Source organism: Schistocerca americana, chromosome 6, assembly GCF_021461395.2.
Source record: "Schistocerca americana isolate TAMUIC-IGC-003095 chromosome 6, iqSchAmer2.1, whole genome shotgun sequence".
In the NCBI taxonomy this organism is placed as follows: Eukaryota; Metazoa; Arthropoda; class Insecta; order Orthoptera; family Acrididae; genus Schistocerca; species Schistocerca americana.
The window spans coordinates 138,811,385-138,827,015 of record NC_060124.1 but is presented as its reverse complement, the minus strand read 5'-3'; the positions used below and the strand labels follow the sequence as shown (position 1 = coordinate 138,827,015).

The 15,631-nt window shown below is 44.3% G+C and overlaps 1 protein-coding gene across 1 annotated transcript in view; it reads left to right on the top strand.

Annotated features, from left to right (window-relative positions):
• Positions 1–925: 925 nt before the first annotated feature.
• The window catches only part of LOC124620010 (meprin A subunit beta-like), a 69,789-nt gene continuing 55,083 nt past the window's right edge, over positions 926–15,631 (top strand). Inside the window, exon 1 of the mRNA XM_047146675.1 lies at positions 926–1,264. Coding sequence (XP_047002631.1) covers positions 926–1,264 — 339 coding nt within the window. The remainder of the gene's footprint in view (positions 1,265–15,631) is intronic.

Here is a 15,631-nt window from a genome sequence, read left to right as displayed (position 1 = left end):
TTCCATGCTTCTCAATCGATAATGTTTGATGTCTATTTGATTTATTCAGCAGTCTTCGTTAGAAAACTTATTTTCTTTAGATATTGCGAGTTTCCAATTTACGAGCGATCTTCAGATCTGATCGGGAGTAGGATGGAAGAGAACTGATAAACCCAAAATTGCTACGATAAGCAGTCATACATTTTTAATTATCACCTCAAAAAAAATTAAGTATTAAAATTTTTGGTTTATTTCCCGGTCCTCGTACACGTTGAAATCCTCTCGCAAACAAACAAAAAATTAATTATGTAAATTTAATTTTTTTCGAGGTGGTAGTTAAAACTTTACGACTACCTCTCGTATTTTGTCTTAATATACAACTTACAATCTCAGACGCACGTATCTTATAAAGAAGCTCGTCAGTTTACGTGCAAATTGATCTCGACATACCGAAGGAACTAGCAATGGTCAACCAATAGCCCCCCCCCATGAATAAGAAACGATTTCGATCCTTTCTTTGTCACTTACGGCTCTCTTCCTGTAGCACCCATCCGGAAACTTTTCAGTTACGTCAAGTATGTCAAGTTCACACGTCGCACTCCGCAGACAGCCACGCTGGTGATGTTAATCGCTTCTTACAAATGGTCATTTCGGCATGTTTTGTACTCCTCGATTTTTGAAACCAGATCCCCAATTGTAAACTCTGCGACCGCGCCAACAAATCCCGTCCGATTGCCAGTCTCGTTGCAAGCACCCGAGGACAAAGTGGCTCGGAGGATCCCCGCAGTTGCCGCTAGCGGCGCTTCGGAACGCCGCCACTTCACCCGATTCACAAATGAGTGGTGGCTGGCCGAGGTTTGCGCAAGAGGCGCCGGTGGCCCACATGTAGACGTATAAGAGCGCCGGACAGCGTCACCGGCTGCGCACTTGTCCGAGTCCTACGACCATGGAGGCACCTGCCAGCAGACTGCTTCCGCCGCTACTGCTGCTGCTGCTGCTGCAACTGCGAGACGCCGCACCAGGACCCCTTCTCAGGTCCAGCAGGTGGCACGGTGACGTCACAGACGGCGCACTGCGGGCGGAAGAGGCGGAGCTTGATGGGGACCTCGCCAGAGGATTGGATGGCGGCAGGCGCTGGACAATAGTGCACGATAAACTGGTGGCTCCGGACCCGTTTCCAGAGGAAGACGACGCCGAGGAGCAGTACAACCCTCCATCCAACGGAACTGACGCCGGACTCTATAACAAGGGCTTCTACGAGGGAGACATCCTCCTGCAACCGGAGGTAAGTCAGAGGATAGGGACGAATTATTCATTCGGCAGTGGAGTGCACACTGTTTTGGCAGATTGAAACTACGAGGGTCAGTCAAAAAGTAATGCCTCCTATTTTTTTTTCTACGTTTAATTGTCAGGAAATTTAAATGCAATTACATAGGTTGAAAACCACAACATTGAGGATCATTTTGTCATTTTTCAATGTAATCTCCGCCCATCTCTACAGTTTTGGTCCATCTTTGAACAAGGGCATGTATCCCAGCACGGTAAAAATCACAGCTCTGCTTCCTAAGCCATTGACGCACGGATGTTTTGACGGCCTCCTCATCTTCAAAATGAATCCCACGATGAGCTTCTTTTAGTGGTCCGAACAGATGGAAGTCTGATGGTGCCAGGTCAGGGCTGTATGGGGGATGAGGCAAAACTTCCCATCCAATTTTGACAATCTCGTCAGAGGTGTGACGACTGGTGTGTGGTCTTGCATTGTCATGCAAAAGAAGAACATCTGCCATTGATTTTGTTGGGCGAACTCGCTGAAGACGTGATTTAAGTTTGTTGAGGGTTGTGACGTATTGAACAGAATTTATTGTGCATCCCTGCTCCAAAAAATCAACCAGAATCACACCCTCTGTATCCCAGAAAACTGTTGCCATAACTTTCCCTGCCGATCGCACAGTTTTGAATTTTTTCTTCCTCGGCGAGCTTGTGTGACGCCACTCCATTGACTGCCTCTTTGATTCGGGTTCAAAAAAATGCACCCATGTTTCGTCCCCGGTCACAATTTTTTTCAGAAACTCATCTCCCTCCAAACGGAAGCGCTGCAAGTGTTGGGAGGCTATTGTTTTCCTTGCCTCTTTATTCTGATTGGTTAACATTCTTGGAACCCACCATGCACAAACTTTTGAGTACCCCAATTGTTTAATAATCGTGATCACACTGCCTTTACTAAGAGAAATAATGCGACACACTTCATCTGCAGTCACCCGACGGTCACCACGAATGATGTCATCAACTTGCTGAATGTTGTGTGGAGTCACTGCACTCACCGGCCTGCCGCTCCGCTTTTCGTCAGTCAACGGTGTTTGCCCTTCAGCTTCCTTACAACGACGAACCCATCGTCTAACAGCGCTGACATCCACTGTCACAACACCATACACCTTCTTCAGTCTTTCATGAATGCGTATGGGCGTTTCACCTTCTGCATTCAAGAATTCAATCACACAACGCTGTCTCAAACGAACATCGATGTCGGCCATCTTACAAACTTCTGCTGTGCTGCCACCTGTTGACACAGAAAGTTACTACTGCAGTGGATTGCAGAAGAAGGTTTGAGGAATGGCGCCAAATTCAAATTTTTCACTTAACTTAATTTCCTTAAGTAGAAAAAAAATGGGAGGCATTACTTTTTGACCGACCCTCGTATTAGACCTCACAGCCTTACTTTCGCCAGCACCCCTCTCTCACTTTCAAAACTTCACAGAAGTTCTCCTGCATACCCAGTGAGACCAGCTCTCCTGAAAGAAACTATACTGCTGAGAAATGGTTAAGGCATAGTAAAGGGTCTGTTTCCAGAATGAACCTTTCACTCTGCAGCCGAGTGTGAGCTATTTTGAAACTTACTGTCAGATAAATACAGTGTCCAAGACTGGGACTCGAACCCGGAACCTTTACTTTCTTAGGCAATGCTTTTACCGACTAATTTATCCAAGCAGAACTCACGACTTTCCTTCACAGCTTCAAACCAGTACCTAACTTCCACGCACTATTCGTGAAAAGCAAGGTTTCTGGTTTCAATCACATTTAGTTACAGGGTTTTAACCTGTCGTCCAATTGGTGCATAGGTTAACTGTCTACTCTATTTAGTCTGACATTAAATCCAAACAGCAGTATTTGATTATGTTCATTTATTCCGGTGGTTTCATCATCAGGCACATTCCGTAGAAATCAAATTGCTGCATATCTGCAAAGTACATATCTGTACAATCAAGGAATTGGCAACATAAACCAAAACACCCTGATTATAGTGGGTACAAAATGTACTCGCACAAATGTTTAACTCCAAAGTAACTGCCAGCATTAACCAATTTGTCAAAAATTTCTAATAGTATTGATTAAAATAAAAATAAAATTACAATTCTCTAATATCTGGGATCTGCTGATTAACAACCATCTCCATATCAGAACAAACATAAAAATGTCTTTGTAGTTAATGTGAATTTAACAACCTCTATTTAAAAATTATTAAACCATATAAATGGTAAAAAGTGTACCATGCTTACTAAAGAATCAGTATCTTTGTCCGGTGTGGGCCAGAACACCATCGTTACTAATTGTAACATAGATCTATGCAAAAAATACTGAAAACTGTCTTTCAGTTGATGCGAACACTTAACAATCTAAAACGTACAAATAGTTAAAAATGTACTATACTTACTAACGAATCAGGGCACACTGGACATGGACAAACAGAGGATAGTCTTCTGATAGTTTTAAACCTTAACAACCATGTTTTGACCAACTTTTCACTACTGACATGTTACGCTTAGTAACGATGGTACCATCAACCCTTATACTTAGATTCCATAGTAAATTTGGTACGTTTTCTTACTAATTTTATATTTATACTTTTACAAATAACGTATTCGTATGTTTGTAAAGACTGCTAGGTTTACACATTAACTGTAACAGAATTTTCCGATCATTTCTTTAGATCTGAGTTACACCTCGTAGCGATGGTGCTATAGCCAACAATGTACTCAGGTACCGATTCTTCAGTAAGCATGGTACATTTTTTACTGTTTTTAAGTTTTAATGCTTTTTAAATAATGTATGTTTTAAAGACTGTGAAGCCATATTAACTTAAAGGCAGTTTTCCACATATTTCCGCAGATCTAAGTTACATTTAGTAATGATGGTGTTGTGGCCAACATTGTGCAAAGATATTGATTCTTTGTTTTACTACCTTTCAAATAATATATGTTTTATAAGACTGGTAAGTTCACATTAACTGAAGGGCAATGTTCTGTTTATTTTCGTAGATATTAAGATGCTTATTAATCACCGAAAAGAGTAATTAGCAAATTATAATTTTATTTTTATTTTTAAGAAATAATATAGATTGTTGTATCTCCTTCAGCGGACGACGTCTCTTCTTGTTAACCAATTTATAGAACTGATGTGTTTATCTGTGCTATATAACTATAAAAATAATAAGGAAAAATGTTCAGCCAAATCTACGCATTAAGCGGATACTACTTTTTGAATCTAGAGAAATGTAAACTTTGCCACTTCATTAATGACAGAACTGCAACAGTTTATGATTACTCATGTAGATGCACACAAATACATGGGAGCATGATTCGAGGGAAAAGCTTTAGTCGTTGTTAGGCTTCGGTTCCTTCGCAGGATCAGGAAAACCGAAGCTCGTTTGCGCAAGAGATTACTCACAAGCCTCTGTGTCATCTGCAATGAATCACTGCCCATGTGTGAAATTTATGTGAAGTTGAAAAGAAATGAAGTGTTTAAAGTATGGGCAAAAATTTGTCCAGATCAAATTAGACTGTCCCAAAAAACTGAAAACATTGAAATGACCATCACTCGGAAAAACGGGTGCCTTTTTCAAAATTTTTCCTGGATTTTAAAGTCAAAAATCATCTCCGGTGAGAAAATAACATTTCTGGATAGCAATGAGAGGATATGTTGTCGAAACGTATCTGCGAGTAAGCAGGAAGCTATAAAATGTGACTTGCTGTTGTCTTTGTGATTCAATAGTGTATTCTACCTTCCATAAAGTTGAATAGCCATAGAATATACAGCAGATCAACATGCACCGATACTGTGCATCTTCGACCTAGCTAACGGTGTCTCGTGGTAAACGACAACTGTTAAGAGAAAAACTTACATATTCCGATGAAAGAAACATTTTCAATGAAAGTTTGAATTCTGTTTGAGCAGGAAAATCTTTTTGTTGAGATCTCTACACGTTACGTGGAATACTGCAACGTGACTGTTAATGAATTGCTAACATTTCTGTAAATAACATAAAACAACAAGAGCTTTCAAGAAAAGGTCGATTAACATATTTCTCTGTCGTTTCAACAGCTAGAACTCTATTTCCGGATGTCGTGAGAAAATTTATTTCTAATGGCGGAGGTGTTCTGCAACCCTTTTCGATTTGCTAATACACAGATCGCTTGCAACTTATATTACGCAGAAAAGGTTCACTGACTCATAGAAATCCGTTGCCTCAGAGAAATCCTCTGTTGGAAATAAAACGCAGATGAATTGTTTTACTGTTTACCTCTGTTGAAAAATATGACGTATGAAGCAAACTTTCATTAGCAGATGACTTTGATTGTTGAACAGTTCGATACCAGAAACAGCAAATTACTGATTCTTGATAATGTCAGCCACAAATGAAACCAAGGGGTCAGACGGACTTTATAACAAACGCCATTTTACTATAGATCTAACAGTTGCTAATGACTTTCAAAGCAGAAGATGAACAGAAATCAGAAAATTGAGAGCTATGAACCGCGAATCAGCACTACAAACGAATGAATGCAGGAGCTACTGGTGGAAAACTGGAAACTTTATTGAGTATTCCCTGAAGTCTCACTATATCGCCAATATAAAAACCTCTTGTGACATCCGCAACGATCATCGCTCTGAATCACAGCATATGAATGAGATTCGTCGATAAGAAATTACTGAGTGTTGAAACGCACTCGGAAAGGAAAATATTTATCGGTGTTTGAAGGAGAGTGTAACATGACCGCAACATCAAAAGTGGTAAAATAACAGGGTACATGTTGAATAGTTAAAGTTAGCTCTCAAGAATTGCTATTTCTTACTTTTAGCTTAATGTACTGCAAATCCTATGCTATATCATCAGGAAGACTTTGTCATTAAAATTTTCCTTCATGCTTCCTCATTTACCACTGACAGTATGAGTCCCTACTTCAGTGCCATTCCCATTCATTACTTCGCGCTGTCAATATAAGTAAAGCAGTAAATGTATTCAAAAAGTTGTAACAGATCCAGTCAAAATTATTAAACTGCCTTTCTCTGGCCTGCACATTCATAGAGTAGTTAGTGTCTGCCTTCCAACTGCCCAAACGTATTTCAAAATTTCTTTTTATGAAGGTTCTGCTAGGATTTGTTACTAGCAAATATTTCACCTGAAAATCTAGCTAGCTACTGCATGTGTATCAATTTTGAAATAATTACTGAAAATAATGAACTCCGTGTATAAACCACCGTATTGAAGGAAAAGAAGAAAGCTCTGACTTTTATTCGTATCCAGTGACGCATGTCATTTCTGCGCAACATCTAGGATCTCGTGATTTTTATAGCTCCTCTTGCTTGCCGTTCCCATTGAAAGCTGGTTTCTCTTTCGCTTCCTCATTTCTCTGCTTGCATGAAACAAAAGCAGAAGACAAAAATGCTGGTACAAAAATACAACATTTGTAATTAGTCAATAATTAGTACACTAGGGTCTGTCACAGTCACCAGTCTAGTATCCTTACAGCTTTTAGTCTTCGTGTATGATGAATATGAACTGGTATAATTTTTTGTTACCATCTTTCCTAATGTCGTTTAGGTGGCTTTGGACTAATTATTATTCGCTGCAAACTCTTACTGAATTTCTGGCTTGGATACTAGAACTTATTACATTTGCATACATTAGTAACATCAGACAAGGGTCACTCTGTGATTACAATGAGAACAAAGAATGGAAGAGTTTACCTTTATTTTTGTTCATAATATGAAATGTTTTGCGTGCAATCATAGTAACAACATATTGATTCCATATGTCAGCGGATAAGGCAGCTCTCTCGAATACTTTTTTCATGACATTAATGATAGCTGATCTGCTTTGAACTTACGTCCATCTACATGCTACGATAATCAGACAAAGACACGGACTCCCTTTCTTCCTTGTTACGAAACAAACCAATACCGATAACAAAAGAAATGATTAGCGATGTAAAAGTTTTAAACAAAACATCGATTGGCAGTAATTTCTATTAGAAGCAACACAAAAAGAAATATTTAAAACATATCATTTGGGCAGCTAGTTGCAGACACTAAAACAGCTCATGCACTGTTCCGCGCCATGTACTGGATCGCCTGCTGCACTGTCTTGGCATTGTCGATTTAAAAATGCAACGAAACTGCTCTGTTTACCGAAACGACCCTTGAGCCGTTTACAACTTGAAACTACAAGAGCCCATAGGATCATTCCTTCCGAATCGTTGGGTGCGACGCACTTTGCCCTTCCTTCTGCATCCGTTTACCTTCCCCCCACACGGATCCGTTACCACCTCATCAAATTCTCGCCCCTCCGCATCCTCTATGAACACCTTCGTATAGCCTACTCCATCCGCAAACTCGACTCCAACAAATATATTGTCTCCCTTCTAATTTCCAATCCTAACACGTTGCCGCGCCTTTACCAACATGTGCAACAATCCATCATATTTACACACACTCTATATCCTCTCCCAAATATCAGTAGACTCCCTCAGCTAAATCCGCCTTTATATTTAGCTGAGCTATTAACTCTAATTGTTGCCTCCCTTCTCCATTCTATGTCAGCTCCTTTTTCCTTTCCATCTTTCCCTAGTCCGTTCCTCTTAATACCATGCTGTAGCCAGTTCCACAATCTCCTACTTCTTTTCCGTTGCCTAACATCCATCCCATCTACCCTTATCTCCACTGTTACAACGAATTGCGCGTCTCTCCCCGTCTGAGGTTCGAGTCCTCCCTCGGGCATGGGTGTGTGTGCTGTCCTTAAGTGTAAGTTAGTTTATGTTACACTCCTGGAAATGGAAAAAAGAACACATTGACACCGGTGTGTCAGACCCACCATACTTGCTCCGGACACTGCGAGAGGGCTGTACAAGCAATGATCACACGCACGGCACAGCGGACACACCAGGAACCGCGGTGTTGGCCGTCGAATGGCGCTAGCTGCGCAGCATTTGTGCACCGCCGCCGTCAGTGTCAGCCAGTTTGCCGTGGCATACGGAGCTCCATCGCAGTCTTTAACACTGGTAGCATGCCGCGACAGCGTGGACGTGAACCGTATGTGCAGTTGACGGACTTTGAGCGAGGGCGTATAGTGGGCATGCGGGAGGCCGGGTGGACGTACCGCCGAATTGCTCAACACGTGGGGCGTGAGGTCTCCACAGTACATCGATGTTGTCGCCAGTGGTCGGCGGAAGGTGCACGTGCCCGTCGACCTGGGACCGGACCGCAGCGACGCACGGATGCACGCCAAGACCGTAGGATCCTACGCAGTGCCGTAGGGGTCCGCACCGCCACTTCCCAGCAAATTAGGGACACTGTTGCTCCTGGGGTATCGGCGAGGACCATTCGCAACCGTCTCCATGAAGCTGGGCTACGGTCCCGCACACCGTTAGGCCGTCTTCCGCTCACGCCCCAACATCGTGCAGCCCGCCTCCAGTGGTGTCGCGACAGGCGTGAATGGAGGGACGAATGGAGACGTGTCGTCTTCAGCGATGAGAGTCGCTTCTGCCTTGGTGCCAATGATGGTCGTATGCGTGTTTGGCGCCGTGCAGGTGAGCGCCACAATCAGGACTGCATACGACCGAGGCACACAGGGCCAACACCCGGCATCATGGTGTGGGGAGCGATCTCCTACACTGGCCGTACACCACTGGTGATCGTCGAGGGGACACTGAATAGTGCACGGTACATCCAAACCGTCATCGAACCCATCGTTCTACCATTCCTAGACCGGCAAGGGAACGTGCTGTTCCAACAGGACAATGCACGTCCGCATGTATCCCGTGCCACCTAACGTGCTCTAGAAGGTGTAAGTCAACCACCCTGGCCAGCAAGATCTCCGGATCTGTCCCCCATTGAGTATGTTTGGGACTGGATGAAGCGTCGTCTCACGCGGTCTGCACGTCCAGCACGAACGCTGGTCCAACTGAGGCACCAGGTGGAAATTGCATGGCAAGCCGTTCCACAGGACTACATCCAGCATCTCTACGATCGTCTCCATGGGAGAATAGCAGCCTGCATTGCTGCGAAAGGTGGATATACACTGTACTAGTGCCGACATTGTGCATGCTCTGTTGCCTGTGTCTATGTGCCTGTGGTTCTGTCAGTGTGATCATGTGATGTATCTGACCCCAGGAATGTGTCAATAAAGTTTCCCCTTCCTGGGACAATGAATTCACGGTGTTCTTATTTCAATTTCCAGGAGTGTAGATTAAGCAGCGCGTAAGCCTAGGTGCTGATGACCTCAGCAGTTTGGTCCCATAGGAATTTACCACCACCTACCACAACGCACTGGACCTCATTTTTATACCCACAACCTACGAGCCTATGGAATGCCTAACCTTCTGTCTTCCATTCTTTCTTAGTGCAGGTCCTTCAACTTAAATGAACGTGCAGTGCTTTATTTTAAGATCCTCACTTTCCTGCCCCATCTTCTTTTTTCATATTTTATCTTCCATTTTTAACTGAAAACAGAAATAGTCTACAATTGTTTCTTTAATAACATTAATGACAATTATATTTTTAATAGTTTTAAAAACAAATATCGTTGCGTCACATTTTTAACTATAGACGAAACGAGATATTTGTATCGCTGACAGCCTGGCCCTCGCCCATATGAAGCGAGGGGGATGAAACAACGCTAAAGAAGAAGAAAATATAGCTGAAAAGGTTACTACGCAGATTTTGCAACCCGCCAACTTATGAATAACTCGAGAGTTGATGTGGTTAAAACGTGTCCTATAGATATCCTAACAGACAGTCTGTTTCAAACCCAACAGGAATTTTGCTGGTACATGTTGATGTAATGCACGTCTATCTTAACCAGTTTCCGAGCGAACATTGTGAAGGGAACTGCATGTAATGGACATCTGGAGTCGGGTACTTCGCGACAGTCCCTCGCTTGTAGCTGACTGGAAGACTGTAGTGCGGCTCGACGAGTTGCGCTTTTGCTTCTTTTCAGGTACTGCAAGGAATCGAGTGCACTGACGCATCCGTGAGGCGTATAATCTGCAGTGTATAGAGAGTGTAGTCCAGGCTGGAGATGGGTCTGTGATGTGTTGCTGGTGTTTCTTGTACCATGCCTCGGGCTTACAATGTACACTCCTGGAAATTGAAATAAGAACACCGTGAATTCATTTACCCAGGAAGGGGAAACTTTATTGACACATTCCTGGGGTCAGATACATCACATGATCACACTGACAGAACCACAGGCACATAGACACAGGCAACAGAGCATGCACAATGTCGGCACTAGTACAGTGTATATCCACCTTTCGCAGCAATGCAGGCTGCTATTCTCCCATGGAGACGATCGTAGAGATGCTGGATGTAGTCCTGTGGAACGGCTTGCCATGCAATTTCCACCTGGTGCCTCAGTTGGACCAGCGTTCGTGCTGGACGTGCAGACCGCGTGAGACGACGCTTCATCCAGTCCCAAACATACTCAATGGGGGACAGATCCGGAGATCTTGCTGGCCAGGGTGGTTGACTTACACCTTCTAGAGCACGTTAGGTGGCACGGGATACATGCGGACGTGCATTGTCCTGTTGGAACAGCAAGTTCCCTTGCCGGTCTAGGAATGGTAGAACGATGGGTTCGATGACGGTTTGGATGTACCGTGCACTATTCAGTGTCCCCTCGACGATCACCAGTGGTGTACGGCCAGTGTAGGAGATCGCTCCCCACACCATGATGCCGGGTGTTGGCCCTGTGTGCCTCGGTCGTATGCAGTCCTGATTGTGGCGCTCACCTGCACGGCGCCAAACACGCATACGACCATCATTGGCACCAAGGCAGAAGCGACTCTCATCGCTGAAGACGACACGTCTCCATTCGTCCCTCCATTCACGCCTGTCGCGACACCACTGGAGGCGGGCTGCACGATGTTGGGGCGTGAGCGGAAGACGGCCTAACGGTGTGCGGGACCGTAGCCCAGCTTCATGGAGACGGTTGCGAATGGTCCACGCCGATACCCCAGGAACAACAGTGTCCCTAATTTGCTGGGAAGTGGCGGTGCGGTCCCCTACGGCACTGCGTAGGATCCTACGGTCTTGGCGTGCATCCGTGCGTCGCTGCGGTCCGGTCCCAGGTCGACGGGCACGTGCACCTTCCGCCGACCACTCGCGACAACATCGATGTACTGTGGAGACCTCACGCCCCACGTGTTGAGCAATTCGGCGGTACGTCCACCCGGCCTCCCGCATGCCCACTATACGCCCTCGCTCAAAGTCCGTCAACTGCACATACGGTTCACGTCCACGCTGTCGCGGCATGCTACCAGTGTTAAAGACTGCGATGGAGCTCCGTATGCCACGGCAAACTGGCTGACACTGACGGCGGCGGTGCACAAATGCTGCGCAGCTAGCGCCATTCGACGGCCAACACCGCGGTTCCTGGTGTGTCCGCTGTGCCGTGCGTGTGATCATTGCTTGTACAGCCCTCTCGCAGTGTCCGGAGCAAGTATGGTGGGTCTGACACACCGGTGTCAATGTGTTCTTTTTTCCATTTCCAGGAGTGTATATGAACAGAGTACTTTACTTAACATCAGCTGAGTATCTGGCGTTGCCCAGGTATACAGTTATTCCAGTATTCTATTAGTTTGCATCCTCCTTCCCCCTCTCTCTGTACGTCTCCTCCCCCCCCCCATCCTCTCTGATCATCTCTTCCACCTCCATTCTCTATCTACGCCTTCACTGCTCTGTTCATTTGTTCCTCCCCCTCTCTCTGTCCATCTGCTCTTCCTCCTCTGTTCATCTGCTCCTTCGCCCTCTATCCGTCTCCGTCTCCCCCTCTCGGTCGATCTGCTCCTGCCTCCTCAATCCCCTCCTCACATACTCCAGGACCATCTGTTCCTGCCATCCCTCGCCGTTCATCTCCTCCTTCCACTTCTCTCTGTTCCTCTTCCTCTCTTTCTGTCCATCACCTCTGTAGTGTCCTGCGGTCGGCAGGAAAGAACTAACGATCAAGTCTGAACACACTTTATTATAACTAAAACGCCTTCTTGGCGTGCACTAATTCCCAAATGCAAGAACAACAAGAAGCACAGCAATTCTTTTGGTGGCAAAAACCATATAAGAGTACAAGACAATGAAAAGAGAATAATAACCAAAATACTACTCTAAACAATTACAATTATACAACTTTCAACTGAAGGCTACAGCGAGTGTCTATTATGCTAGAGCCGGCGTACGTATTGGCCGGAGCTGTCCTAGCTGTAGGTACACACTGACTCTGCTGGCATGCTTATAACACCGATTCGGCGGAGTGCTACAAGTACACACATTAGTTCCAATTGGTGGATCTCTGTCACATGGCTTTTCACGAAGTAGTTCCGTGTTCAGGCGGAATGTGTGTTATTTACATCCACTGGCGATGTTTCGATCTGAACTCTTGAAGGGAGGTCGGCAGCCCACCTTGCTTGTCTGTTGTGCAGGCCCTGTAACTAATAAGGGGCCTTTCTCTATCTATCTCCTCCTTGTCCATTTTTCTGTCCTTTTCTCCTCTCTCTGTTCATCTCCCCCTTCCCCTCTCTGTCCATCTCCTCTTCCATTTCTCCTGTCCATTTCCTCTTCCCCCTCTCTCGATGCATCTCCTCATCCCCTATCTGCATCCACTCTTTCTCTTCTTCCCTCCCTCCCTGTCTACCACCTTCTCATCCTCTTTCTTCCCTATCACCATGTTATCACCCTCACCCCGAAAGAGGTTATTGCTTGTTACTACCACAATATTTCTTTCCAGACAGAAAATAATATGTGTACCAAGATTGGTTGAAATTGATCCAGAGATTCAAAAGGTCGCATAAGCACTTGTCAAATACATTTCGCAAACATTTTACATATTTCGCACATATTTGTACACATATTTCACCTGTATCTCTGACGAATTTCGTCCTTTAGTTTCATTTTCATGCAGTGCTATTTTATGACATCATATCTCTTGAACTATATGTCAAATAATGATATCATTTTGCAGGTATATCCAGTGGGATATGTACATATTGTCTGCGAAATGTATTCCGAAAATTGTTAGTAGTAAAGAAGTAATAAATTAAAACGTCCTGCATGATGCAACAGTTTTACTGCATAACCAGCGAAAATGTAGTAAGCGAAAATCTTTTTTTTTTTCCTTTCATCATTTTGTGGGGGGAGGGGGGGGGGGGGTAAAGTGAGAAAAAGTCTTATAAAAATTTTAGATTATGTGTGAAATGGCTGCAAGTCACTAAGTGCTCTCATCTTCAAATACTGGATGAGTATAATGTTGCTATTCGCACTTCGTGAGCTACGATCATTTTTTCACTCGCACCCTTTGAGAGGTATGTGGTTCTTAACCCTACAGTGGCTCCTTCCGAACAGTAGTGATACGTTTGGTTCAACTGATCCAGTGGTTTAATAGAAGATGTGGAACCTAAATCCATACATCTACTTTTGTAATATGTGAGGATCCGTGGTGATGAAGAGTTGCCCTCTCTCCTATATCTTCATGATTATGCTATGGACACTTCCGTCTTCCAAGATGACAAGGCTGCGTTCATACGTTCCTGGATTGATGTACACTGAGGCAAAGTACCGCGCGTCGACTGTCCCGCTAAATCAATCAATCTCAATCCTTCAGAAAATGTCTGGGACAGCTGATTAGACTTAGCAACCAACATCTCCACATTTTGGTAGTTCTACGGGATCTAATTATCAGTGAGTGGCTTCAGCTGGGTATGGCATTTCTGAAACACTTACGGGTCATTATGGAAGCTAGAGGTGGTTTCATTCTATACTAGCGTGAACTCTCATGATGATTATTTTATTTTTATCTGGTGTGCTTAGTTAGCATTGTGTGTCTATAACAAAGGTGCTGTCGCGTCACGTGACGAGGTAGACCGCGAGGATAAATAAGTATGTGAACTAGGCACGCGCATCACCGTTGCCTGTGGCTGCTCTACAGAATAACGAAGTAGCAGCTGTGGTTTAAATAAGCTTCCAACGATCTTTTTGTATTTTGGAGGGGGGAGGGTGGATGTCGGAGATCATCAATACGGCATTACTTTCGACGCATCGATGTTGCTTAAATAATTTCACCTGCCATTAGTACTCTGTTCTTTCTCTATAAACACCAACTTACACTGGAATAATTACATGCATCGATAAATTTGTCACCACGTGGATAAGTTTCTAGACTGTAGGTCTCCTTGTAATATACTACGATTGTCAGTTCACATTTCGGAGAAAGTGAAGGACATACCATGCGTTATAGCAGCAAGCCCAGTAAAGCATGGTGCTGCTCGAAGAAATCATAGAGTTTGACGGGTGCATTACTTACTGATATTGCCTGGGAAAGCACCACTATCACATTGACACTGGGCGATACTCCGGTATTTGTGATGGCTCGCAGTCTCTTACCAATCTACATAAACATCTACTCAAACGCCACATTAGTTTGAACATTGCCACGCTTTACTAGGCATTGTCCTGCTGGAGATAGTACGGCATTCCCTTCCATCTGTCTTTCAAATGACTTACCCATCTACCGGTAGTGTGACCTAAAGTTTAACGTCGATTCCGAATGACAGTGTAACGTGGCGATTTTCACTGTGTAAATTGCTGCCTAAAGTGAAAGAACCTATGAGTTACATAGAAAATCATAGACCTGGTTGGGCATTGAATCCCGAATCATTGCACGCACACGATCACGCACACGCCCTCTCTCTCTCTCTCTCTCCTCTCTCTCTGTCTCTCTCTCTCTCTCTCTCTCTCTCTCTCTCTCTCTCTCTCTCTCCACAAAACCTTTCGTCTCGTGAACTGAAGCTGAAATATTTGTTACTATTTATGGAAAAGTTATTAGTAACCCGAGGGTGATTTCAACATCACAGCGCTTTACCAGACATAGTCTGTTGGACGTGGTACATCATTGCCTTCCTCCGACCTTAGAACTGAAGGAGGGAAAGAAGAAAGGAAGATTAGAGGTTAGCGTCCCGTCGACGGTGCGGGTATTAGAGACGGAGCACAACCTGCGATTACGAGAGGATTAGCATGGAAATCGAGTAGACCCTTTCCAAAGAAACTATCCCAGTATTTATCTGGAGCGATTGAGAAACATATCTGAAAACCCAAATCTGGATAGCCGAACGGGAACTTTAACCGTCGTCCTCCCGAATGCGCGTCCAGTGTGCTAACCGCTGCGCCAACTCTCTCGGTTTAGACTGACTTATCCAACTGTATAGGGACCTACAGTTTGACATATCAAAAAATTCTCCTTTTCTCGTTTCAAATCGTATCGAGCGAAATGTCATGCATGTCAGCAGGGGACTGTTTAAGCTGGTGGAGGCTCTTTAATTATGTGAGGCGTGTG